This window comes from Falco punctatus (genome assembly GCF_963210335.1).
Source record: "Falco punctatus genome assembly, chromosome: Z".
In the NCBI taxonomy this organism is placed as follows: Eukaryota; Metazoa; Chordata; class Aves; order Falconiformes; family Falconidae; genus Falco; species Falco punctatus.
The window spans coordinates 60713035-60739403 of NC_137586.1; the positions used below are offsets into that span (position 1 = coordinate 60713035).

Sequence of the window (26369 nt, forward strand, 5' to 3'; positions counted from 1 at the left end):
CCTGAGAATCCTGAGGGAACTGGTAGATGAAATTGCTAAGCCACTATTCATCATGTTTAAGAAGTCGTGGCAGTACAGTGAAGTTCCCAACAACTGGAAAATGGGAAACATAACCCTTGTTTTTAAAAAAGGAAAAAAAAGATGATCTGGGAACAACAGGCAAGTCAGCCTCACCTTTGTGCCTAGCAAGATCATTGAACAGATCCTCCTGGAAACTACACTAAGGCACATGGAAAACAGAAAAGTGATTGGTGACAGCCAACATGGCTTTGCTAAGGGCAAACAGTGCCTCACAAACTTGGTGGCCTTCTGTGATGTTATAGCATTGATGAATAAGGGAAGAGCAACTGATCATCTGCCTGAGCTTGTGCAAAGCATCTGATACTGTGCCACATAACGTCCTTGTCTAGAGATGTGGATTTCATGGATGGACCACCCTGTAGATAAGGAATTGGCCAGATGGCTCCACTCAAAGAGTTGCTGTCAACAGCTCAATGTCTGGGTGGAGTGATGGATGGTGTTCCTTGGGGGTCTGTATTTGGACCAGTATTAACATCTTTGTCAGGGACATGGACAGTGGTATTGAGTGCACCCACAGCAAGCCTACAGATGACAAGCCAAGCGGTGTCACTGATACTCTAGAAGGAAGGAATGCTATCCAGAGGGACCCAGACATGCTGGAGAGGTGAGCCCATGTAAAACCTCACGAAGTCCAACAGAGCCAAGTGCAAGGTCCTGCACCTGGGTCACTGCAACCCCAAACATGGGTAGAGGTTAGGCAGTATGTGGATTGAGAGCAGTGCAGCAGAGATGGATTTGCGGGTATTTGATGAAAAACTGAATGATAGCCAGCAATGTGCACCTGCAGCCCAGAAAGCCAATTGAATCCTGGGCTGCGTCAAAAAGAAGTATGGGCAGCCAAGGGAGGTGATTCTCCCCCTCTACTCTGCTCTCATGAGATCCCACCTGCAGCACCGCATTCAGCATTAGGGCCACCAATATAAGAGGGACATGGACCTGTTAGAAAGAGGCCAAAGATGATCAGAGGGCTGGAGCACCTCTGCTATGAAGACAGGTTGAGAGAGTCGGGGTTGTTCAGCCTGGAGAGGAGAAGGCTCTGGGAGACCTTACAGCAGCCTGCCAGCACCTAAAGGGGGCCTACAGGGAAGCGGGAGAGGGACTTTTTACAGGGGCATGTAGCGGTAGGACAAGGGGGAATGGATGTAAGCTGAAAGAGGGTAGATTTACATTAGATATTGGAAAGAAATTGTTTACTGTGAGGGTGGCAAGACCCTGGAACAGGTTGCCCTGAAAAGCTATGGATGCTCCATCCCCTGGAGTGTCAAAGCCAGGTTGGATTGTCCTTTAGACCAGGTTGCTCCGTGGAAGGTGTCCCTGCCCATGGCAGGCAGGGTTAGTACAACATGATCTTTAAGGTAGTTTCCAACCAAACCATTCTAATTCAAACTCTTTCCATAGGACATGTAAACAGCTAAATAACCTGTAAGCAGTTATTTCTGTAGAGAAGGAAGAATTGCATTTTGCAACTCCATCCATAAAAAAAACAAAAGGCTGGTTTTCCACAAGTATTTAACCAAGTACAGAATAAAGAAAGAGGAAAACAGGAGCTTTCTGCATTGTGTAACAAGGAAGGTGTCTGCAGAGCCATGGCTGTTATCAGACAGCTCACTGAGTAACCTTAACAAAAATCCTAAAACATAAACTGGCACAAAAACTAAGGGAACTTCCCCTTTGACCTGAAGGAAGTTTCCTTCCACACTATCTTAAATAGCTATAATGGTGACAGTTAAGAAAAAAAAAAAGTTACCTGTGTGCCTAACAGCTGAAACAAGTAATTTATCCTTTCAAAACCTGCCATAATTTGAAAGGAAGAAAAAAAATTTAAAGTTTTTGTTGAGTCTTTTAAAGCAAAAAAAGCATTTAACTTTGGAATATAAATGTTTTTACAAAAATACTAAAATTAATTCAGTTTATATCATGTAGTTAAGTTAGATGCTTCCAATATACTAGTGCATATAGTATATTAGACAAAAAATAAGCTTGTTTCTGTTAATGTTCCACATTTGGGCTCACATTCTTGTGCAATGCTAGGTTTTACCTAAGATGAGGAAATAAGATTCTTTTGCAGCTAAATGTTTGTACTTGAAAATGCCTAGAATATTTTCTTTGAGCAAAGAGAAAATTTTTATTTTTCTAGAGAAACATTATACTTTGCAGGGCCTTTTCAAGAACCAGGCCCCTATGAACCAAACAATATTTAAAGCAGGATCTACAGAACCTGCACAGCAATCTGTTTTGATTTATGAAAAAAATAATCAACACAAACATTTGGACATGATCCAAAGGTTTGGATTTTTTTTTTTACTTTCTACTTTTTGATAAACACATCTACTGTTATCTTTTGAGTGTGACCTAGCATATGCTTTTCCAGACACCTTGTTAGAAGGACCTTTCATCTGCATTAGAAGGCAATAAATAGAAATATATATTAAAAAGAGAGATGGTATACATACATGCAGGAGACCCAATTAGTAGAAGTGAATTTAAATGCAAACTGAAGGAACCAGCTGCCTAGCTCTTACAGATTTAACTTCTCAGAAACTCAGAAGTTCAAATGTTGAAATTCTGTAGTTTATATACTTACTCAGGACACGAGCTTTAAAATGGCGCTAGTACTTACTAAAAAAAACCTACCAAAACCAGCAATTCAATAATATTCCTCACATAAGGAAAAAATTATTATGGAATAGACTGGTAAGAATTATTGTTCCATTACACAATTTGTTTCCAGTAAAATCAAGTCCTGCAACTGCTGGCATCACAGAACATCTTTACACTTGATACAAATACGAGATCAATTACAAAATCACTCAGTGGCAATAACTGATAGAAACAAATAGTTCAGTTTATTTCTTCAAGTTGATAAGCATAACTTACAAGCAGCAGGAACTTGAACAAAGTGCCACAATTATTTTTTGGGAAAAATATATCATAATACAAGCTTTAGACATTACAGTTACCAGAAAAATTCTATCAAGAAAGGCTGCACATGCCTCTCCACTGAAATTTTCAAAGTATTATTGTAAATCTAAAGAGTTTAGAAAGTCCTGCATCCTTTCTAAACTAAATATAGATAGTATTTTACAGATTATATTTTATACATCATTATTTCCGCATTGTCATTAAACAGGTGAAATCTACATTTTTACTTTGGTGGCAAAGATTAATTTCAGTTTGAAGCTCCTGTGGCACCGTGAACAGAAGATGCTGAGCTAGGATCAGATGGAGAGGGAACAGCAGCAGCAGCTTCAGGAAGCACAGGTGCAAGCACAACACGAAAAACTGGGCACATATCCACCTACAAAAAAAAAAAAAAAGGAAAAAAGCCCAGGTCATTTGCACAGTTTGCATTAAATTCTATTAAACATCTAAAGGTTATTATTTATGAACTATTTAATGTCTTGACAACTGCATTGTCTCAAAGACAAATTTGACTGCATAGCTACCTGGAGCTAAGAGTCATCTAACAAACTCAGAAATTTTTGTTTTGTTTTTGCACCAATTACATGGAAGATGCAGAGAACCTGCTGTAAGATCAAATAATTGATTTTACAGGTGGGAATTTTTTTCCTGAGGCAAGGATAACAAACTAGGTACAATCCAAATCTAACAGGAATTATTTTCAGCAACAGTAGTTTTCAAAGAGCAGTTTACTTTGACAGAAAATGCAAGACGTAATACAAGCAATATCAACATGGTAATCAATATTATGGAGGTAAAAAAAAACACCCAACAAAAAAAGAGGTGTTCTGATCTGACTTCCCTAGCCTGATTCAATCTTCCTTTTTTACCTCTTGAGGAAATTACATGTTACACTGTAAGCTCACTGAGAACTAGTAAGTCCAGCCTCATACTATGCATAAAGGAAAGTGCAAGTATAAGGAAAAAATACCAAATGAGTAATTACAGTTCTTTTAGTCTAGCCTCAATATGATAAGCCTTTTGAAGACATTTGGAAGGAAACTAATTACAAGTTATGAAAATTATATCTAATACAATACAGATTTACCAAAGGTGTGTTTTTTAAAATTAATCTAGAAGCATTCCAGTAGTTCTCCCACCAACCTACAGTGACCAACTGTCACTATAAATGGTGACATTCTGACAAAACAGATTACTTTGCTCTTCTCAGAAAACAACCCATTTTCTTTACTTCAAGGTATGAGTACAGAAAGATTTTCTCATACCAAAGCTAGTTATGACTTAACCATCTCTTTCATTCTTACTAAAAGCAGACCACGTTTTCCCTCACAGAAGTACCCCCTCTATTCAAGAAGTTGCCCTTTAGGCAAGTACAGGTATAAATTACTTCTCATTTGCACTCAAATTTGGTTCCATAATGCATAAAATTAACAGCTAGTTATTTCTTCATATTTCATCCCATTTTCAAGAAGTTAAATCTCTTCTTCCCAGAAGAACGCAAATACTTAAAAAAACACAACCCCACCAATCCTGTAGCACTTACCTTCTGTAAGAGATGAATTATACAAATTTTGTGAAACATATGATGACAGGGGAGCTCTGTTACGATTTCACCTTCCACATATCCTTTGCAACAGATAGCACAACACTGCTCTTGACCTGTACCCATGATCAAGAAAAAGCATTATCATCTTGTTCTACATCTAAGATGAGCTCAAATTAAAATATGTATCTTAATATACTAATGACTACAAGATAGAATTACACTCCAGTAAAAATTAGTTTTCCAAACTGACTAAAGTTATATTCAGTTTCATTCAAGATTCAAAACCTCTTAGAACAACATTGCCAGCTGCAGATTAAGCATGTTTAAGTATTTCATCTACAGTATTATAGAAAGCTATTTGTTCTTATAAATTTTATGGAAAAAAATTAAGAACTAACTTCCATACCATTATTTGTGATGACAACATGTGGCAAACAATCTATGGTTTCCTTGGCAGCTGGTGGAAGAGAGAATTCAACCTCAGAAGACTGCAGATTTTCCACAGGACTCTGAAAAGGTTGAGCAGAGACCAAGTTCTTACTCACAAATGTAACATTCCATATAAAAACAAATAAGCAAGAAAAGTAATCCAATTCTAATAGTATTACTTTCATAAATGGAAGTTATGTCTATCAGACTAATAGTACATCAACTTTAACAAGATGAAATAAGGTTGAAACAGTAACAGCTTGTTTAAGTCTTCTCAAAAGTATCAGGACAGCTTAATTATTTACTGAACGTTTATTTATTTTATGAAGTTTCAGAAAAGCCAGCAAGTAAAAAGCGTAACAGAGCTTAGGAATACAAAACTGTCATTACATTTCACTTTCTGGAAATAAAAGCCTCATTAATGTGTTTCCTGGCTTCAGCCACTGAATTACTCAGGTACAAACAAAAATATTAAGTACCTTAGCTACAATACCAATGTAAATTTTCAGCAAAACCCCCGGATCCACATAAGTCATTATACAGATGAGAAACACTTAAGACATAGCCCTCTGGAGTCATCCTGTTTGAAACTTACATTTTTCACCATACAAACTTTAAGACTCCAGTGCTACAGCAGGCAGATTTGATGTTTACATCATATATTCAACACCATAAGACACTGAAAGGATCTCCAGTAGAAAAAAAACACCACAGAACTCAGATTGGTTATATTCCTTAAGATATTTACTAGATAGACATCTTTGAACAGCAGAACGAAATGAAACTGAAGAGCCAAGAACCCAAGAAGCACTGAGTTCATAACGGGTGTGACTAGTTCATTCTGTAGAAGTACAACTGCTTGCTAATCAGCATGGCAATTATTCATTCTAACAGCCTTCAATCTCCCTTGGTAAGAACTTTAAGCTAACCTGACTTTTTTTAATGTTTGGGGCACACTTAACTAAAAATACCAAAAATATACTAGAGAAACATTGGATTATACACAAACATCTTCAACAGGCTCTCCTCTTGAACTTCAGAGAAAGTTACTAGAGCTACAGCCTGAAAACATGCCCCGAGTTTTATCACAGTGGTAAGGTAGCTCAGGCAACCATCCCACCATAGATCTAAACTAGCAGGTTTGCACCTACAGTCGAGTGTTCATTACAGAGAAATCAGCATGAACTATCAGGCATATTTACAGCTCCTACTGCCACACACGCTCGTATTTAGAAATCTGCTAATTTACAGGAAGTCCTGGGACAGTTATCCCTAGTGCAGTATGCAAGTCCACCTACAACATAGGTACACTCTTCCAATTTAAACAGCTTAAAAACATTCAATTCTGCTACAGCAGACAATAACACCTTAGTTTAAGGTGATTTTAGAACTTTTATTTGTATTTTGCTACAGCTGCAGTGATCTGAGATTAATTTGTAGGAAAAAACACTATGCTTACTGAGATTAACTACCACAGCTGGAAAAATTAGGTAAGACTCCAGACAGAAGGATGTAGTATTACATGTATCTAGTATGAGTAGTCAAACAGAAAGCAGTTTTCAAAAGCATTGTATTGTTTGCTTTTGAAAGCTACACAAAAAAGCATCACCAAAGCCTCACAATGAATCTGATGCTTAAAACCACATCTTCAAAATGAAAGCAGAGCAAAGAAGTGTCCATTTTACAACTTTTGTCAGATACCTTTATTTCCTTCCTCTTATTACTTATGCAACTGTTTACCACTCCATGTACCATAAGCCAAATGCTGGACACTACTAAAAAGAGTGCTATAGCCTAGAGGGTTTGACCTCCTTACATCAATGAATCAGCACAGGAAATGTTCACTCATGAAGTCACTATACTGCTAATGCTATAAACCAAACACTCCTGGCTAAGTACTTTCCTTAAAAGAAATGGAAGTAAAAAAAGTCACTCATAGGTTATTACATTTTAGGATTGCAGATTCTTATTAAAAAAAATAGGTGTGTTCTATATAAGATATATTCACTACTTTTCCCATCCAAATGGGACAGTTATGATGGATTTCCTACTCCCCTCCCCAATTAAAATACACCTGAAAGGGATGTGACATGGTAATGCATTGAAAATTCAAGTGTTTCACAGCTACAGTAAATTAGTTTGCTGGATAGAGAAAGTTTTGGAAAGATTTGAGCTATAATAAACTCTCAAAATTAATTGTTTTTATAGGTGAAAAAGATCCGATTAATGAATGTCCTATTTTAGATAAGAGAATTTGGGGAATGTTAAGGGAGGTGCATTAAGTAAATCAGTAACAAGTTGAAGGAAGTCACAGTCATTAGATAGGTTATTAATGATGCTATAATTAAACTCAATCCAACCTGTTCATCAAATCAGAATAACACCTAAAAGCTAGTCAAAACACAGACTTCTCCATTACAAAACACCTGGTGTAAAAATACTTACTGCAGAAAGCAGATGGGTTGCTTTTTAAACTTGAAGCAAAAACACAGGCATGTTACACCCATAAGGTAGAACCAGACTAAGCAAGATTTAAGTAATAGCTGTATGCTCTAAAGCCAGATCTAAATAACACTAAAATAGCAAAACTGGCAACAAGTAGCCTGTTAGAAAGACAAATAAATACATGTGTAGTATTTAACTGCCAAGTGGCAAACCAGATGGGGATATAGTTATTCAAACAGAATGAAAACACATGCAAGCAGTAAGAGGGAAGGTGAGAGCTGAAGTTGTAGAACAAGCAGAAAGTTTTCTGGTGAAACTAAAACCTAATCATCATGCAGCAAAATGCCTAGCAGAACCAGAACAAACCCTGATCCCCAAAAGATCAACTATGTCAAGAACTGATGAAATCACTCCCTTTACTCTTGGGGAGAGGGATGAGGAGCATAAAATACCAATCATGAAGACTACAACTAGTTTCAGTTCTCACCTCCCTCAAAGAGTTCTCAAACCTGATCACCTTGACCTAAGGTACCTCTCAGTGACCTCTAACTCCCTAGTTGATACATACAGTTGCAATAAACTACAGAACAAAAATAGTCATAGATTATAAACATTTCCTATACACATTATAAATTGAAAAATCAGAAACTGCATTTTACAGCAGAAAGCAAAGACATTTTCAGCAATATCTTACCCAAAATGCAGTGTACAGCATTTTCAGGGAAAAAAAAAATATTTTTTTAAAAAAATACTTTTGTGATGCAAAAGTCAAACTGAAGTAACTTTTCCAGTGTGGGTATCTAAGTAAGCACTGTGATGATAGTACCAGAGGCAAGGAAAAGGCTTTGTAATACTATGACATACTCAATATTTCAGTGAAAGATTTTACTATTTCAAATCTGTGGAACACATTTCTACATCTTTATCTACAGTTGGCTGACAACCAGGCAAGTTGTGTTGTCTGTTCTGAATGTCCTTCCAAGAACACAAGTCCCTAATCTATCTTAATCTCTTAATAAAATATAATGTGACCATGTCCTTGACTGGATTACACTGGACTAGCCATCTGCAAGTCCTGTTTTCTAGAAAGCAGAAAACATTATATCCTAATCCTGTCTACATCTTGATGTGGTCATTATACAGGATCTCAGCAAACAAGATTAATTCTGAATAGACAGACATTATAGAGCCTTTTTCTGCTTACTTTCTCTCAGCTTCCAAAAGTACTTGCAACATTGCCTAGGAGAAATATTGAACGGTATTGTGTAAGCCTTGCTCTTATTTTCTGAAGAAATTTTAGTACCTATCTTCACACTGGAAAGAAAGGCACTCTACATATTCTGCTTGATATGTGGAGGAAATAGTCAGAATTCTTACTTAAAACCCATATTGTTCATTTAGTTACAGTCAATATAGTTGTTCCTTTTACTACTCAGTTACCATTTTTTGCTGACTAATTCCAATAATGCCAGACTTCTATGCTCACTGTAAAGTTTCAGACATGTAAGTGCTAATATTTCAAGCACAAATGCTTTCTTCTTGCCCAAGATCCACAGCGACTTGTACCACAGTTCTTGAGAATAACTACCTTTGACCTTTGCACTCATATCTGCTTGCCAAGTCTATTCAATGACAGCCCAGTTCCTGATGACACCAACAGAATTACAGCATCTTCTCAGTCAGCCACACTTATAGCCGTAGGATTGCTTTTACAGGTCAGCCTGTGAAGACTGCGCATACTTCTCCCGACAGAGTAACTAGGGAAGTGTTGTTACACAGTAATGAGAAAGAAAAACTCAGAGCTGTAACAACCTCAGTCTCTTCAAGTGTTAACATATAGATTAAAGAAAAAAAAAAAACGGATTAGTTTTGCCTCTCTAAACAGTTCCTCTTGCTTTGGTCAAAGGAGGAGGTCAACTGCTTCTGTAGTTCTGGTTTTTGATGAAGTGAGAACCAGCAACTATGAAAGAGACAAGACATTTTCTCTATACAACTACAAAATACTGCTTTCATAGTAAGGATATCAACAGACTTCCTACACATGAATAGGCAGGTCTGAAGTGTCTCCAGATGAGTAATGCTAACAAGATGCTACACAGCTGGAGAAGGCCCTATGGTACTCTATCATAAGTAATACCGACCTCCCATATACCTTGGGGGATGCAAGTTATGTGGAAACTGAATGACTGGCAGCTTCTGGGAACAATGCTTCCACCCCCTTGGAAACCCCCCCATGAAGTTTATTCATGAAATCATTAATTCTGCACATATGAGAAAAGTATCTATTATTGTCCCACCAACTATCAGCTTTAGAAAGCATTTTAAACAGTCCTTGGTATTTTGTCTGCAAGCAGACTATGACATACTATCTGCTCTGTTCACCTCTAAGAGCTAGTAGTCTAACTGCCCCTTGCTGCCCCTAAAGTTGTCACACACAAAACATTCACTTTAATTGTTGTAACACTGTATGATATGTCTACCCATCATTTAACTCTTATTTTGACAAATACCCTGCAGGGGAAACTTCTGGCAGTGCAAGAATTGTCACATTGGATCAAACTGAATTTCAGCTAGCTCCATATTCACTATGACAGTGACTCACATCATGTAAACCAGAAGAGACAAAGATCATAACCTTGCCAGTTCTTGGATAAACCAGAGTACTTGTTATCAAAGTTAGAGAGACAGAAAGTAATCAGAACAAGATAAAAGCTTGTTCTGCTTGTGTGATTTGTTTTTTTTTTTTATTTTAAAAACACAGAATCCAGACCTGGCAAACACAGAAAAGTCTTCTACTGACGAATAAAAAAAAAAATCAGATACCCAATTGTACTCTTGCAAAAAAAAAAACAAAAACAAACCCAAAAAACAAGGTGTGCCAATTCACCCATAGCAAAAGAAAGCTATGTATGAATAGCTATGTAGGGAATCTGGCAATATTCTTTAAAATAATTTAAATGGTGTATGCTTACAATGGTAGAAATAATTACTCTTTTCCTTTAAGAAATAAACACGTTCTAAAAGGATTAGCACTGATCAATGACTTACTTTAAATGACTACATCACTTTAAAAACTTCCAACATTTATTTTCAAACTTGCAGACCTGAAAGTTCAAGCTAAAACATGAAAGCACTTCTCCTGATTCTCCCACTTTTCAGATTATGCTGAAAAAGGATTCAGTAATTAAAACTTATGCCACAACATCACTGATATTATATCACCAAAAATAGTTTAATACCTCCACAATTTGCTGCACCTCCTGTGTTTCGTGAATGGGACCACTTGGTTTACTTGATATATTCTGTATAGCTCGATGATCAGCAGAAGATTTAGATGTCTTGTTGTCTAGACATGCCAAGCCTGGATCTGTGCTATAATCTCTCATTAAAGGCGTTCGTTCTATTTCTTCATAACTTCCTCTAGGAACACCGTGGCAGAGAGTGAATAAACGGGACTTTAACTCAGAAAAAATAACAGTCTCCTCTACTAACTTAGAAAATACTCTATCTAGTGTTTGCTGAAATAAATTTCCCATTTCACTTGCCAAACCTCTGTCTTCATCATCATCTTGCTCTCCATCATTGCTATCTGGCTGAGAAGAGGCATTTACCAAACCAATTCCATTCTGACCATTCAAATTATTGCACTCTCCAGATGCATGATTTCCAAGGTCAACAGAATCCTCAAAAGGATCTGTAAGGTCTGAGATTTGGATGCCTTCCAGACCACATAATTGAGAAGATTCTGTGTTCGCTTCAGAATTTTGGCTTGATGTGCTTTGGGAACGGGGTTCTTGATTTCCAGTATTTTGGGGTAAAGACTCATTTAATAAACCAGAAGAAACCTGATCCAATGGACTGCAACCTACAGAGAAAGATGTAAAAAACAATACATTGAAATAATAAAAAATTGAAATATTCTTGTCTAGAACAGCTGCTTATGAAAAAGAAAAGCTAGTCCACTAGGACTCCAGTGCAATTTGATTAGAGAAACATTTAACCCAGATGCAGTCATTTTTCACTAAAATATTTACCTTCTCATTTATATAAGCTAAGCATATAAAAAACAGACTTAAGTGATACAATTCCATCTCAGCCTGTGACAGCAAAAAAACCCCCAAGTTTTAAAAGGAACTTGTTTATAAGCAGCATTTTTACATTGTTTATAAAAAAGGAAATTTTAAGATGAGAACAGGAAATCTGAAAAAAAACCAACTCTTGGAAAGTTAAAAAGCTACAACACTTCTTTCCATAAGTTAAAAATCGGACTATCCATTCATTAGCAGGCTAAATTGTGTCTCTGTAAGCCACCTATTGTTACTATAAATTCCATAGTAATAGCACTATATTTTGTATATGAAGCTGTGAGTGCAACTCCTCATAAGAAAATAGCAGAGATGAATGTGGAATTAAAGTTAGGAGTTACCATCATTGCAAATTGTTTGGTTATATTACATTTCAATACCTCTTGCATAAAGGGACAATAAATGTCAAACCCAGCAGCAGAAGTTAAAGGTAAACACATGTATAGTGCTGCTACTACAAAATTAATGTTTAGTTCAAGTATATTTTAAACTCCTAATCAAGGCAATAGTCCAAACTATTTTTGAACATACAAAGGCTTGCATAGCTTGATGAGAATATCTGAAGATTTTGAGTCTGTATTTAGACATTTGGTAACTTAAACCACAAGACCAAAAAGACACTATGGTTAACTGAAGTGATTCCCTGGCATGTTATTTTAAAAGCAACTAGAGGTAAGGAACCATGCAAAACTAGTGTTGCAGGATTAAAAATGAAAAGAAGAAAAAAAGTATCTCATCTAAAGAGCTAGAGCTTGCCTAGGTTGTTGAATTCATGCCACTGAATTAAAAGCTGCGCCTCTCAGCACTGGAGGTGTGGCTTGCAGGAAGCAATACTGTAACATTACATTTTATCTAATTAAAGTCTTGAAGTTCCCTCACAAAATTGAACAGCTGACACTGGAAGGCAGGCCCCTCTGGAGATCATCCAGTCTGCTGCTCTTGCTCAGAATCGCCTATAGTAGGTTACCAAGGACCATGTCCAGTCGTATTTCTATTATTTCCAAGGATATAGTCTTCTACACATCTTCCACATGCTTAGATATATCCAAGATATCAAGCCAGTTAGTAAGGAAATATGTAGTATATTTTAGGTAGTACCGCCTCACCAAAAAAAATAAGTATCAAATGTGGAAAAAAGTAACCTACTTAAATCAATCCAAAACATTTCTCAAAGATAGATTTGAAAGTCTGTAATACAGAAAAAGACCAAGTATATAAAGCATGGCATTTTTTTATTAGACTTACTACAGAAAAATAAGTCACTCAGAATTTATATACAAAGCAACTGCATTAAGAACAAGGAGATAATACACTCTAAATGGCCTATTTCTTATGAACCATAAAATAACAGCATGTTTATTTCTGAGTAAGTGAAACAAAGTTGGTAGCATTAGACAGTAGGAAGATCTCTACAAGTGTCAACAGTGCCTTACAGGAAATAAGCTAACTAGATATAAGTACATAAAGTATATAAAGCATATAAAACTGAAAATGTTAAGTAACAAAAAAATAAAATTACCTCAATATGATCTACAACACACAGCTGTCTTCAAGATGAATGACATATGACAAAGTTACATTAGCTCTATGCTATTATAAAAGGAGAAAAATTAGGAGAAAGCAGATACAAAATAGCTTATAAAGGAAAGATAAGAAAAATGTTACTTTATAGAAATCATAGAGTCATTTAGGTTGGAAAACACCTTTAAGATCATCGAGTCCAACTGTAAATCTAACATGGCCAAGCCCACCACTAAACAATATCCCCTAAAAGCCACATCTATACATCTTTTTAAACACCTCCAGGGATGGTGGCACAACCACTTCCTTGTGCAGCTCATTCCAATGCTTGACCACTCTTCACCCAGTGAAGAAATGTTTCTTAATATCTAATTTCCCCTAGTGCAATTTGAGGTTGTTTCCTCCTGTCCTATCACTCGTTACTTGGAAGAAGAGACCAACTTCCACCTGTCTACTACTTCCTTTCAGGTAGTTGTAGAGGGTGCTAAGAAGCTCCCTGAGCTTCCCTTCTCCAGACTAAACACCCCCAGTCCCCTCAGCCGCTCCTCATCACACCTGTGCCCCAGCCCCTTCCCCAGCCCCGCTGCCCGTCTCTGGACACGCTGCAGCCCCTCAATGTCCCCCTTGCAGTGAGGGGCCCAGACCTGAACACAGGGTTCGAGGGGCGGCCTCACCAGTGCCCAGTGCAGGGGGACGGTCACTGCCCTGGTCCTGCTGGCCACACTGTCTGATACAGGCCAGGGTGCTATTGGCCTTTTTGCCGCCCTGGGCACACTGCTGGCTCATATTTGGCCAGCAGTCAAAAACACCCCTAGGTCCTTTTCTCCAGGGCAGCTTTCTAGCCAGTCTTCCCCAAGCCTGTAGTGTTGCATGGGCTTGTTGTGACCCAGGTGCAGGACTCAGCACTTTGGAAGATCTGAGGCTATGTGACACTTTTTATCAGAAAACCTCATACAGTTAAGAAGATGGGAATATGTTCTAATCCAACCAGCAGGTTTTTATTTCTTTATGAAATTATTGTTCAGGTGCTGAACTCACAAGAGACATTTTGGGAAATATTAACATTTGATATTCATTGAACAAGAAAAGGAAGTGGTCTGACTGGTATACACAAATAAAAAGAGAACCTTTAAGAATATTTTGTAGGCTTAAATTAATTCCCACTGACAGAGACAACAACCTGGTCCATGGTACATCAAGTATTTTATAGCCAAGTTCCAAACAGAAGGTTTGAATAGGTATTCTCTTCCAAACATGATTTGTAATTTGAAGACAAAATTATTTGAATTACACAATGTTATTGTTATTTAGATTGCTAGAAAGCATTAACTCATTCAGGAATGCCCTTCTTCAGATGAAATTAAACAGCCTAAAATAGACTAATTTGCCTTCATGTTAAGTTTCATTCTGTAAAGCCATATGAAATGTACTTTACACATGATATTTGTCTATTCTCTTCCCTTCACATTTCTCTATGCTCTCCTCCTCTACTCCCAAGCATCCCAGTTTGCATTGTAATGGTAAATACACAAAGATATGCACATACATAAATAATTTTCTCTGAACATCTTCCAATTCTAATTGTTCGCAGACTTCCTTACCTTTGTGATCATCTAAAGTGGATGTAGACGTATCTTCTTCCATATTACTATCTGTAGTGGTGCGGTACATTCTTGAGTTTGTGGCAGACTATACTGTTATCTTCTTAACACATTGCTACATGAGATTACGAAGGAAAGAAAGAGATAGAGATTCATTAGACAACAATGTCCTTATGAATACCCTCTTCCCCAACACTTTGATATGATTGTTCTCGCAAGGAATCTCCCATTTCTTAAAAGTCTTGAGCTGCACTAGCAGTACAATTATTAAGACGCTGAAGAGCTCTGGACACTTGTGTTATAAAAGCATGTAACAAATTTCATCTACATTAAGACAAGCAGTCGTCTTGCCCCCATCTTGAGGGTTTTGTAATCAATAACAGGGACTTTACAAAAAAATTAAAAATAGTCCAGATGTCATATGACTTTTTTGAATGCGATTCACTTCTGCACATAGCTCTGACAATACATATGTCAGCTTGCAAAAAAAACATTTGCAAGCACTGTAGTGGAAAAGCCTTCAGGTAATGCAGCACAGTTCAGCCTGTCCTACTCAGCTGATCTCTGCAAGTACAATTAGTCAAATCCTATCTCTTAAAACAAAAGTCTCAAGTCCCAGACAGGTACAGCCATACAGAGCAATTGCCCACATATGGCTCGTACTATTACAGCAGTATTCCATATTAATGGATCCTAATGCTTTTACCAAGAAAACATGGGGTAAGTAGTACAAGGTTTCACATCCAATGGCTGTTGTTTATACAAATGCAACTAGAACTTCAGCATTTCAGATGTTCAGTGCCTTTTTTTGTGTCCTTTTGAGTCTCTCCTGATATTTACTAGATATGGAATTAAGTAGCTTTATTATTCTTGAAACTCAAACTGAAAAGGAGACAAAGTCCAAAAAAATAAAGTTTGCAACCATTAATACAGTTTCCTGAACTTCAGAAAAATAAGAAAGCTTTTTTTTCTTTCCTGGCTGTGAAAGATTTTTCACTATCCTTAGTAAGAGGATAACTATATGCAAAGACTTCATTTGTTAGCAGTTATTTTATGCAGCTTCAGGTAGAATAGCCACTAGTAAGGCTAGTAATTGCAGTATGTGGACTGCCTAAGAGACATAACTGCACATATGTACCAACTATCAGAGTCCAAGGAGGTAGGGTTTTTTTTGTTTTGTTTTTTTTTTGAACTGGCATCACCGTTGAAGCTGTCATTTTGCTAGGACTGACATACAGGAAACTAACTGTTGCTGCCTACCCAACATAAAAAATAAAATCCAAGGGGAAAAGATGAAATCTTTTTCTTGGGGCTGCACTCTTGGAAAAAACACATGATCCCTTAAGAGCTTTAATATAAGAAACAAATAGAAGAAAGCTGTCTATTGCAAGCTACAGCTTCCAGTAGAAGCTAGTCTTAAGGTGTTCAGCCACATAATATTCTGAAAGAAATGGGTCTACAATTGCCAACATGGCAATTCTGGGAACATTTCCCTAGCAATCTGCACTACAAATTTCTGGGGGGAAAACCCCCCAAATACTGTCTGCCATATCTTCCCCACAGACCAAAACCAGACAGACATGAGTAGTATAATGATGGTGTAAGATTCAGGGCCTCAGAAAAAAATGCAAGTTCCAATAAAAGAAAAATAATCACTTTTGCTTTCAGATCGTTACAAATGAGGATACAACTCAACCTGAATTTAGCAGTATTTATTATAAATGATAAAAGGCAAGTAAACAGCACTGGGTGCACAGGGAGTCTGCGCTCCACCAACACGCACACCCTATACAACAACATGTTCCCTTTTATGCTCATTGTGCTAATACATATTCATTGTTATAAGGGGAAATGGCATGGCTGTTCAGATTAGTTCTTGACATAGGTGTTCCTTTCCTTGTGTCTGCATGCTTAATGTTGAGGGTCCCTTTGGTGGTCATCAGGGATGAAGTTAGATGTCTTCCTCGCTTGTCCTCTTTCTCACCCTGAAGAGCTGACTTCTTTCTTTTACCACGTAAGGTGATGTAAGATGTATTAAACTGAGCTGAATAGAAGATGGAGCAATACACACTCAATATCTCCTGACAGGACACCAGTTCTGCAAAACTGATCAGTCCTACAGATGCAAAACACCAGTGACTAAATAACCAAGGTATGGGAAACGGGATAGTTACTCACTTCTCAGGCTAAAGATGTTTATACACACACACCCCTCCATCCTTTCCAAAGGGTACTACACAATTACCCGAATTCCTCAAAGGTTCATTAGCAGCTGTCAAAGCAGAAAAGCATTTTAGATTACAAGAGCTGGATTTAAAAAACAAAAACAGGAGAGAGTGTCTCCTAAAACAAACAATGCACAAACAGGTAGGTCCAGCCTTCCCCATGTACTGCCTTAACCACCAATGCAGAGCAGCACGCTTTCTCTTTACTTCTACAAATACTGCACTAAGGACTCCACTTCATAGAGCCAGCAAACTAAAAGCTGTAATGTATAAAGCCTCAGAATCTAGATCCAAACCATCTGACTTGCATAACCAACTTGTCCTTTCCCACAAAAGAACCCACCATTCTCCCAGAAGTAGCACCAAGTTCAAGGTTAACTTATAGACACATGCATACATGTGTTGACAACCAAGTATGTAACTTGAGTGTTCAGAAATGATCCATCCCCTTGACCACAATCCTACATATAATCCTCAAACCATTCTAATTTACAAAGCCAGATTTGGAACCACAGGAGTTTCCTGCTCAGTTATATGCCAAGTCCTCTAACACCTCCCTTTCCTCTCCTCTCCCTTACTTTTTGTTGTACTCTATCCTCTTGACTCCCTCACATCCTGCACACAAACAAGAGAAGCAGCTTCCTGGGATCAAGGACTACATGATCTAGATCTACACCACTACTTAAATCGCCACGGTTCATGCAGATGCAAGATACCAGTTGTGGCATACACCCAACTCCGGAACAGGGCTACATTTTCTGCCACAGGAGCAGGCACACTGGTCTTACTCATGACTCCCAGAACTGCTGTGATCTACACAGCATCAGTTTGCTGGAGCACAGTCCAACCCATAGAAGCAACAATCAAAAAAATCATATAGATTAAAGAAATCAGTTTAACTAATGCAGTCCTGACAAAACCTTTCCTTTTGTCCAAGAGCTGAAATAGTAAAGAGCTTCATTTACATACCTAGGAATTTTTGTAGTTTAAGGAGAGGGCAACTGAGCTTTGTAATTTCTACTAAAAAAAAAAAAAAGAATACTTCATATAACCCTGGAAACCTCACAAGAATATTTTCAGTTAATTATTCCATCAAATTTACCTGATCTTCTCTTCACCCTGTTATGTCCGATTTTATTTCCTTGGCATCATTCACTCACACACACAGCCATCTCCTAAGCCTATTACATATCTCACAAAGTGAAAACAAAATAAGGACTGTGGCATGGGAAGAGAGGGCAGGGGGGGAAGCCCTCCCAAGTATTTTTCATACCAAAGAGAGGGTAATTTTCTGCTGCAGGAGGCATTTAGCTTGCTTTCTTTTTTGTTAAGACATATAAAGTAAGCTTCAAATATCTTAAAGTAGTATTTTTTTCCAACCTTTTAATAACTTGTAACTTTCTCCACTCTCAGATTTTTCCCAGCATTCTTGAACAGGTATGCATATTCTGATCTCAATGCCACCACACTTGACACAGAAGGAAAAAGAAATCTCCTTTATCCTACTCGGCTGCTTTTTTTTTTTTTTTTCACATCTATGAATTATGGAAACCATTTTCTTCCACAAGGCAAGAATGGGATCTCACATCCAAGGTTTGAAAATGGAATGCATGTAATACTGACACAACTACTGTCTTCTAAGCTGATGTGTTAAAGCAAAAATTGCGTTTACTCCCAGAAGTATATGAATGCATTTGGCTGTCAAATGGGCAAAACTTAAAACCAGGTCACATTCTTGACACCTTCTCCCTTGCCTAACAAGTTCTGAAACATAATGAAGACATACCCCTCATCAACTCAAAGTTGCACATAAAAATATTCATGTTATCTTTTAAACTGTATTATCCAATATTCTTTGTCTCTAACCAATATTCCACATCTCTCTTCCTGCAGATATTGAAAGCATCCAGTAGAAGAAATCTGAATTAGAATGGAGAATTTTCAATCTTGTAACCAAGACTGCTCAGGATGCTAGAGAGATTATTCGATTTCAGTTCATGGAAGGCAGGCATGGAATAATCCCAAAAAAGGAGAGAAATTTTTCAAGAATTCGAAACAACATATTACTGTCACAATTTCCCTCTCTTGCCACTGTGGGCAGATTAACAGAAATTCTTCAAATATTTTATTATGCTCACAAGCTGTAAATTACATTCACTGGCAAATTACTACTCAAAACAATGAGTATTCAGTTAGAATTTATCTTCACCATCTGTAATTTGCCTAAACCTCAGAAAGCCGTATGTCATGGTCTAACCCTTGTAGGCAGCTAAGCACTACAGAGTCGCTCAACTCAGCCCCCCCCTCAGTGGGATGGGGAGAGAGACAGAAGGGTAGAAGTGAGTAAACTCATGGGCTGAGATTAAGACAGTTTAATATTTTCTTAAAGAGGAAAAAACAGAATAACGAGGAAAGAAACAAAATCAAGAAAAGAATGAAGAAAAACTCACATCACTCACCAACAACCCACCAATGCCCACAGTTCCAACACTAACAGCAGCCTGGCGAACTTCCTTTCCTGCTCACACACACACACTGCCCCCCCGCCAATTTTATTGCTGAGCACAACATCATATGCTATGGGATATCCCTTTGGTCAGTTGCAGTCAGCTGTCCTGGCTGTGTCCCCTCCCAGCTTCTTGTGCCCCCTTGCCTGCTTGTTGACAGGGCAGTGTGAAAAGCCAAGGCAGCTTTAGCTCTGTGTAAGCACTAGTACTAAAATATCCCTGTGTTATCAACACTATTTTCAGCAAAAATATATAAAACATAGCCCCATACAAGCTTCTGTGAAGAAATGTAACTATCCCAGCTGAAACCAGTATACCATAAGGAAACATTAAACATTTTTCTAAAGGATCATATTTATTAATCTAAAAGCTCCTTCTTTAAACTCTTTGGTTTAGCAGTGACTTTAGGCTTCTCACTAGGATACTGGGAATACAGTAGTGTTTATTTCCATAAGCAGTATCAGCTCAGCTACATGTACACTGGAAACTGGAATATGCTTCAGTATTTCTTTTCCATGTATTAATTATCACCTTTTCATTAACCTTCCTGGTAATTTTGCACCCTCCTTTAAGATATAGAATCCACTATGTCAATGTTTTTACTTAGTATTGCTCCTTTGCTTTGTCTGAAGTAGTCTGGAAGTAGCCTGGCCTACCACTAAATTCACTTTAAAAAAAAAATATAATTTTTGATCTCTCAGATTACAGAAACTGATTATTTTGTTAGTGACTACAACAGCAGCTCACTACACCTTCAAACAGATTGACCAGTTTAGGTCTCTGAAATCTCAGTAGTACAAAGCATCCTTTCAGCAAACACTAATCAGGTATTTTTTCCACTGTGTGTCTAACTTTGCAAATACAGCATAGGCAACTAAAGAGATCCAAATACCTTTGTGAATAAAAGAAATGCTTATTGTCACTTTGCCCACTGTAATGACAAAAATAATTCTGCATTTAACACTATTTAGAGAGCTAATTAAAATATTAATCAAATTTATAATTGTGAACTTCAGCAACACTGCTGGGCTCTTCACACTTTTGTCAAGTCACTCCAAATTAAACTCATAACTGAAGTGTGCGCACAAACTTGGTGTCAACATGTTTATACTTATACTACTAGCTTGATCCTATCAGTTTTGATATAACCAGAATCAATGCTAGCAACAGTAAGATAGCAATAAAAAGTCTTCTTCTGACACTGAGTGTATGCTGTACCAAAATTAGGTACTGACACTTTTAAGGCAGATCACTCATTCTCTGTCCTGTGCTGTCCTCACCCAGATACACCCTCCCCACCCACCTGCCTTGCAGCCCTGTTCCTAGAGGGAGGCTACAGCACAGGCTTTCAGCTCTGCCAGCAGCTGCCGTCAGAACCAGACTGTGCTCCCTGGAGCAGCACGGCTGGAAACCACAGTGGCAATGCACAGTCATCTGTTAAGAGGCAAGACGACAAAGGTTGTCCGTTCCTGGGGCTGACAGGGAGGGAAGGGATTTAGTTTCAGAGCACCCTTCCCCTACAATTTTTATCATGGGCCAAAATCCTAGTCTCCAAGGAATATCAAATCAGACCAAAGAGTAGTAAGAGACTGTTCTTTGGGAAGACAAAATACAGATAAGACCAAAGAGACTCCCATCTCTCAGCTATTTAATAGCATTTTAATGTACGAAACTCGGTGATGTTTTACGAAACATGTTATGTGTGCTTAAAATGTAAATGGTTAGTAATCAACAGTTTAGACTACAAACTCTAAAATGCTGCTTCAGAAACAAGCTTTCTATCTCAACAGAAGATATCTCAAGACAAATTTGAAGCACTTTCTTCCTCTCCTTACTGATGAATACAATTACCCATGGTGTCAGTGTTAGACTACATTAACATAACAGTCACCCCTTGAAATTGCCTGAAAAGGTAATAAACAAATATATATAAACAAAACACTACTAGCATCCACCTCCACTCACACATTTTAAAACAAGACCCCCAAAAGCCGTATCATTGCAAAACACCGATACTGATTGAGTCTCTTCAAATACTAAAACAGGACGAACACCAACAGGGTGATAGCAGATTCAATCCACTTCAGTACTGAAGGTTCCATTCTGCATTTCCCTGCAAATTTGCAGGTTTGTACTGATTTCATGCCATAAATGCAAAACTACAGTTCTGAAATATGACAATACATTAAGGCATACAAATATAAATAGTTCAATTTCTGCATTTTTCAAAGCATTAGTTAATATGCAGGCTAAAAGTTGATTAGTATTTTGGACATTGTCTGAATACTCCTAATATCGATCAATGACCTCCTATAATCAGCATATACAATTCACAGCTATCAAATCATGACATGCCAGAGATGCTGGCCCTATCCAAACAATAGCAAACTCAAGTATACACAGGAAAATGTAAATGTTTACCTGGAATGAAATGCACTAGATATATTCCCAGGGCAATTAGTATTTACTGAAGTCATGAATAAGAGACACAAGACTGCTTCAAGTCCAGAACTCCTTTTACAAGCGGAGCCCTGTCACCACCTCCCATGTAAAGGTGTCTGAATGGATGAGTTGCTACAAACCACCATCTTGGTACAGTTAATTTCTATCCTTAGACATGCTCCTAGAGTTCAGGATCCTGCATGGTCCCTATTCTTCCATCCAGGCTCTTCCGCCCAGCACAGGTACACAGAATCCCCTCGTACAGATGTCTCATCTGTTCACTTCAGCCAAGGAACCACAGTTAGGCTGGCTTGCTCTGATGCAGCTTCAGCTGTGGTTACGCCTGTTGGCTGTCAAGCTGTAAACTGGTGTCATGAACTTACTCAGCCTCACCAAACCCCCTTCAAGGGTCTAATTCTGCCTTCTTTTTTTAAAGCACAGCCAATAGTTACACTTACACAGCTGAGGCAGTAGAATCGAGCCAGATGCAAGCAGCTTGAAGGAGGAAACACTACACAAACTCTGCTGCCAAAGCCCCTGCATCCCTGAGCCATGGGCCCACTCTTGACTGGGCATTGATCTATAACCATTCCAGCACTGTTTTTTCAGTGTCTTCTGATGATCTAGCTGATCCAACATTATACTCAAACTCTGCATTATTTCCAGCTTATCTGCACTGATTTACTCCAATTTTAGCCTGGTTCTTTACTTTCTCATGCAAAACTGTAAATAGTTTGAATGCATCACTTCCTTGACTTTGACTCTACTCTGACAGATAGGACATGGAAATCTATCCTACCAACTGCCATCTCTGGCTTAACATTATAATTGTTCTCCTAATTTTTATCCTTATGAATAGCTTCAGCAGAAATTCCACATCAAATCTCAACTTGAGAGACTGAAGATTAAGACTGAAGTACTAAAGGTTTTTCAAGATAAAGACTGTATGTGTCATGTACTAACCAACTAAGAGCAAGGCACACTGTCCCTTAAGGAAAGTTAGCATTACAACTTTAACATAAAAGCCTAACTTTGCCAGTAGCCCCTGTAGCAATGCATTCTGTTTATACAGAACACTATTTTGGGCTTTAATCATTATCTGAACCTTCATATCCCTCTCCTTCCCAAACATCACAAGTTGTATTTAAATACATGTACTAAACTAAGGGCATGGAATAGCCATTTTAACCCACTGCTTTTCAGAAAACATCCAGTAATCCAGTCACTGTTTTTACTAAAAGGTGTACTGGGAGTCTGCCGCCTCCTCTCCCTCCTACTTGAGGTACTCATCCACTGAAAAAGTGTCAAAACTCCATGTCTGTCTTTCTCCTTCCTCTGCCTATGACTTTCACTTTGACATTTTGCATTTTTATTTCGGTTCCAATTACAAACTTTCTAAAGGAAGAAGCCTCCATCTACAGCTGAAGGACAACTAATAGGTTAAAGGGTGACTAATAGCAGGAAATCAATTCTGTACAAGTCTGACTCAGCAGCAAGTAAGTTTGTTATTACATATATTGCTTACACAGATTTATGTATGCATACTTCTCCTAAATGAAATTTACAACTACAAAGTATATACTCTTCATGATCTGTGCCAGGGGCCCTCACACTTTTTAACCAGGGGCCGGCACGGATGCAGTGGCAGGCAGTCATCTGTGGCTGCTTGGTTTCCCCCCCCAACCCCCGACGGGGGGGGGGGTGGCGAGGGTCTGTAAATACCGGGGGCCGGATTGAGGACCCGGGGGGGGGGGGGGGGGGCGTATCCAGCCTGTGGGCCGTAGTTTGAGGACCCCTGATCTGTGCATTAAGAGAGAACAGTAAGTCTGACAGCACTCTTTATCACTACAGGGCATAGTTTATTTTTTCTAGATACAGTGTCACAGAATTTTGATCAAAAATCATTCCACTAAATTGTGTAACTGTACACAGAAAAGTGCAAATCAAGAACTACACTCAAGAGAAGTGTCCAAACAGGTCAAAAGTATAAAAAAAAAGTACCTAAATGCCATCTCCAAGATACTAACTGGATCTTTCTAGCATCAAGTTGTAGTAACTTTTTATACCTTTGTGCACCACGCAGATTCACATATGCTATGTAACCAGTATATATTCTTCAGAAAGTGTTAATTCACCAACAGTATCCAGTCAAGCACATCTACAGTGCGTTTTTTTTGAGAGAACTCAGCTCCACTGCAGCCAGCACAACTAAGCCAAGCGGTTCAAGTGAACCCACTAAAGGTGCAACATCAAAGCACACACAGGAAACACCCTGAAGAAGGCTCTCATGCAGGTGCAACACCTATCCTGTGCACTGTACCTACAGGTTAATGTATTTCTACTCATGTGGAAGAAAACACATATTTTTACCTCATGCACCTTAACAAGTGTGTGGATTCCAGGCCCAAGACATATTCCTTCTGAAACTGAACTTGGGGGGTGGCCCTGCTCACAGCTAGCTCAGACCAGTTCTCCAGCAAACAGGCAGCATGAGCCCTTCATAACTGAGTGCAAGCAGTATCAAGTGGCTTACTTTAGAACTGAGCCTGCTCACATCCATTTATATTTTGTCTGAGGTAGTGCAGCAAGAACCCACCCCACCCCACTGGCAGGGCTGCTCTCGGGGGCTTGCAGCACCGGGCCGAGAGCCCACACTTGCCACCACCGACAGTTCTCCAGCCTCAACACCGTGCAGCAGGGCCCCCCATCCACCCCGGGATACCGAGACACTGTCACAATGGGAAGGAGGGGACCAGAAAACTTTGACCCGAACATCTGCCCGTGCCTGCCCTGCAGCTGATGCCCCGCCGGCTTCCCCGCGCCCACCGACGGCCTCGGCCCCTCACGCACAGGCACACGCCGGGCCACCACAGCCCACTGAGCGAGACGAGGGGGACCGCGGCTCCCCCTCGGCCCGCCGGCTGCGGCCCGCGACCCCGGTCGCGGCACCACCGGAGCGGCTACCCGCAAGCCCGTCCCTGAGGGGAGGCCACCTGCCCGCGGGACAAGCGACCGCCCCGGGGGCAATAGACCGCCGGCGGCGGCTCGGCCCTGCCTGGCTCCGCTACCGCCCTTCCCCATGCCGGAGCGAAGAGCGCTGGGCTTGAGCCGAGGCTAGCTGAGGCTCGGCCCGCAGCCGCCAGATAGAGCTCAGGCCACGCCGCGCCCGCACTCACTCACTCCTCCCAAGCCCAGTTCCCCCGCGCCCGCACCTACCTGCACCACCAGACCAAGCTGCCCGCCGCGACCAGCGGCGGCCAGTACTTAAACAGGGTGAAGGAGGCAGCGACCAATCCCGGCTGGGGGGCGGGATCCGAGGCAGCGGGTTGGCCCTGCTGCCTGCGTGGGGGCGGGGCGCCGGTGGGGAGCGGGCGGCGGGACGGGACCCCAGTGCCCAGCAGGGCCTGGCCGGCCCGTGGGGACCGTGTGTCCCGGCTGCCGCCTGGCGGTGTCCCGGGCGGGGTGGGGGCTGTGTAGCTGCAGGCCGTGGCCGCACCGGCTGCGGTGCAGTCCCGCGGCAGGAGGGCCGCTGACCTGCTCGCCCCGAGCACCCGGGGCAGCCGAGGCAGGGACGCTGTGGCGGGCGGCGCGCCTTCTCAGTGCCGGCCGCCCGCTCGGCTGCTCACCGGGAGTGCGGTTCCCGCGCGGAGTTTGTGTTTCTGGCCTTTATTTGTTGTTTGTTACTCAATGAATTACTGTGGGCCTTTTAAATCCGTCGTTCCATCACGCAGAGTGAGTTCAGCTCCGGGCCGGTCACTCGCCAGAGTTTGGCGGAGGCAGCAGTGCGGACAGGCAGAACACCCGCCATCCCGCCATCCCGCCATCCCGCCATCCCACCATCCCACCATCCCACCATCCCACCATCCCGCCATCCCGCCATCCCGCGTTTTGCTGAGGAGAAGCAGGAAAGGGTGGCATGTGGTGGGACAAAGATTTACGCACAACATTGGGCAATACACGTTGTACTAAAGAGGTAGGTAAGCAAAAAGGCATCTACCTGACAGAGGAAACAGAGGCAGGCAGAGCAAGGAAAGTGGAGAAAAATAATGGCCTCATGCACAAGCTCCACAGCGTTCTGTGCGTGCAGAAAGCAGGAGTGTCTCAGCATTTGGGATGGAGGCAGAGCACAGACTATGCCATACAAAAACAAGGCCAGAGAGGGCATGCTGCTCATTGTCTACAGTGTTGAACTTCACCTGTTTTCAACTACTATTTTTATAAAGTTTGAATATTGATTTTTATTAATATTAGTAATTCCTCAGGGAAATATCTCATTATCAATATCCAGCATAAACTTACATTGCTCAACATTCTTGTCAGTGTAAGTATCCTTACACTCTGTTCCAGCAATACAGTCAGTTCTTGAAAAAAAAAAAAAAGGAAAGAAAAAAAAAAGAGGTAAAGGAAGTGTTAAATGATGGTACCCTAGCTTGCTTCCATCTACAATAAAATTTTTTTAGTTGTCCAGCATTACCATATTGGGGGTACACACTAAACATAGCAGCTAGGAACAAATCGTTTATGAACACAAATACCTGCTTGCTGAAACATGACAAGATTGAAAA

The 26369-nt window shown here is 39.9% G+C and overlaps 1 protein-coding gene across 1 annotated transcript; it reads right to left on the reverse strand.

Annotated features, from left to right (window-relative positions):
• Nucleotides 1–2908: 2908 nt before the first annotated feature.
• On the reverse strand, nt 2909–25617 carry PJA2 (praja ring finger ubiquitin ligase 2). The gene is made up of 6 exons (XM_080371974.1): nt 25021–25617; nt 14631–14745; nt 10663–11288; nt 4956–5058; nt 4547–4662; nt 2909–3379 (listed from the first exon to the last, which is right to left on the reverse strand). Exons 2-6 carry the CDS (start codon nt 14698–14700, stop codon nt 3251–3253), a joined length of 1044 nt encoding a protein of 347 aa, XP_080228100.1. The 5' UTR covers nt 14701–14745; nt 25021–25617; the 3' UTR covers nt 2909–3250.
• Nucleotides 25618–26369: the final 752 nt, after the last annotated feature.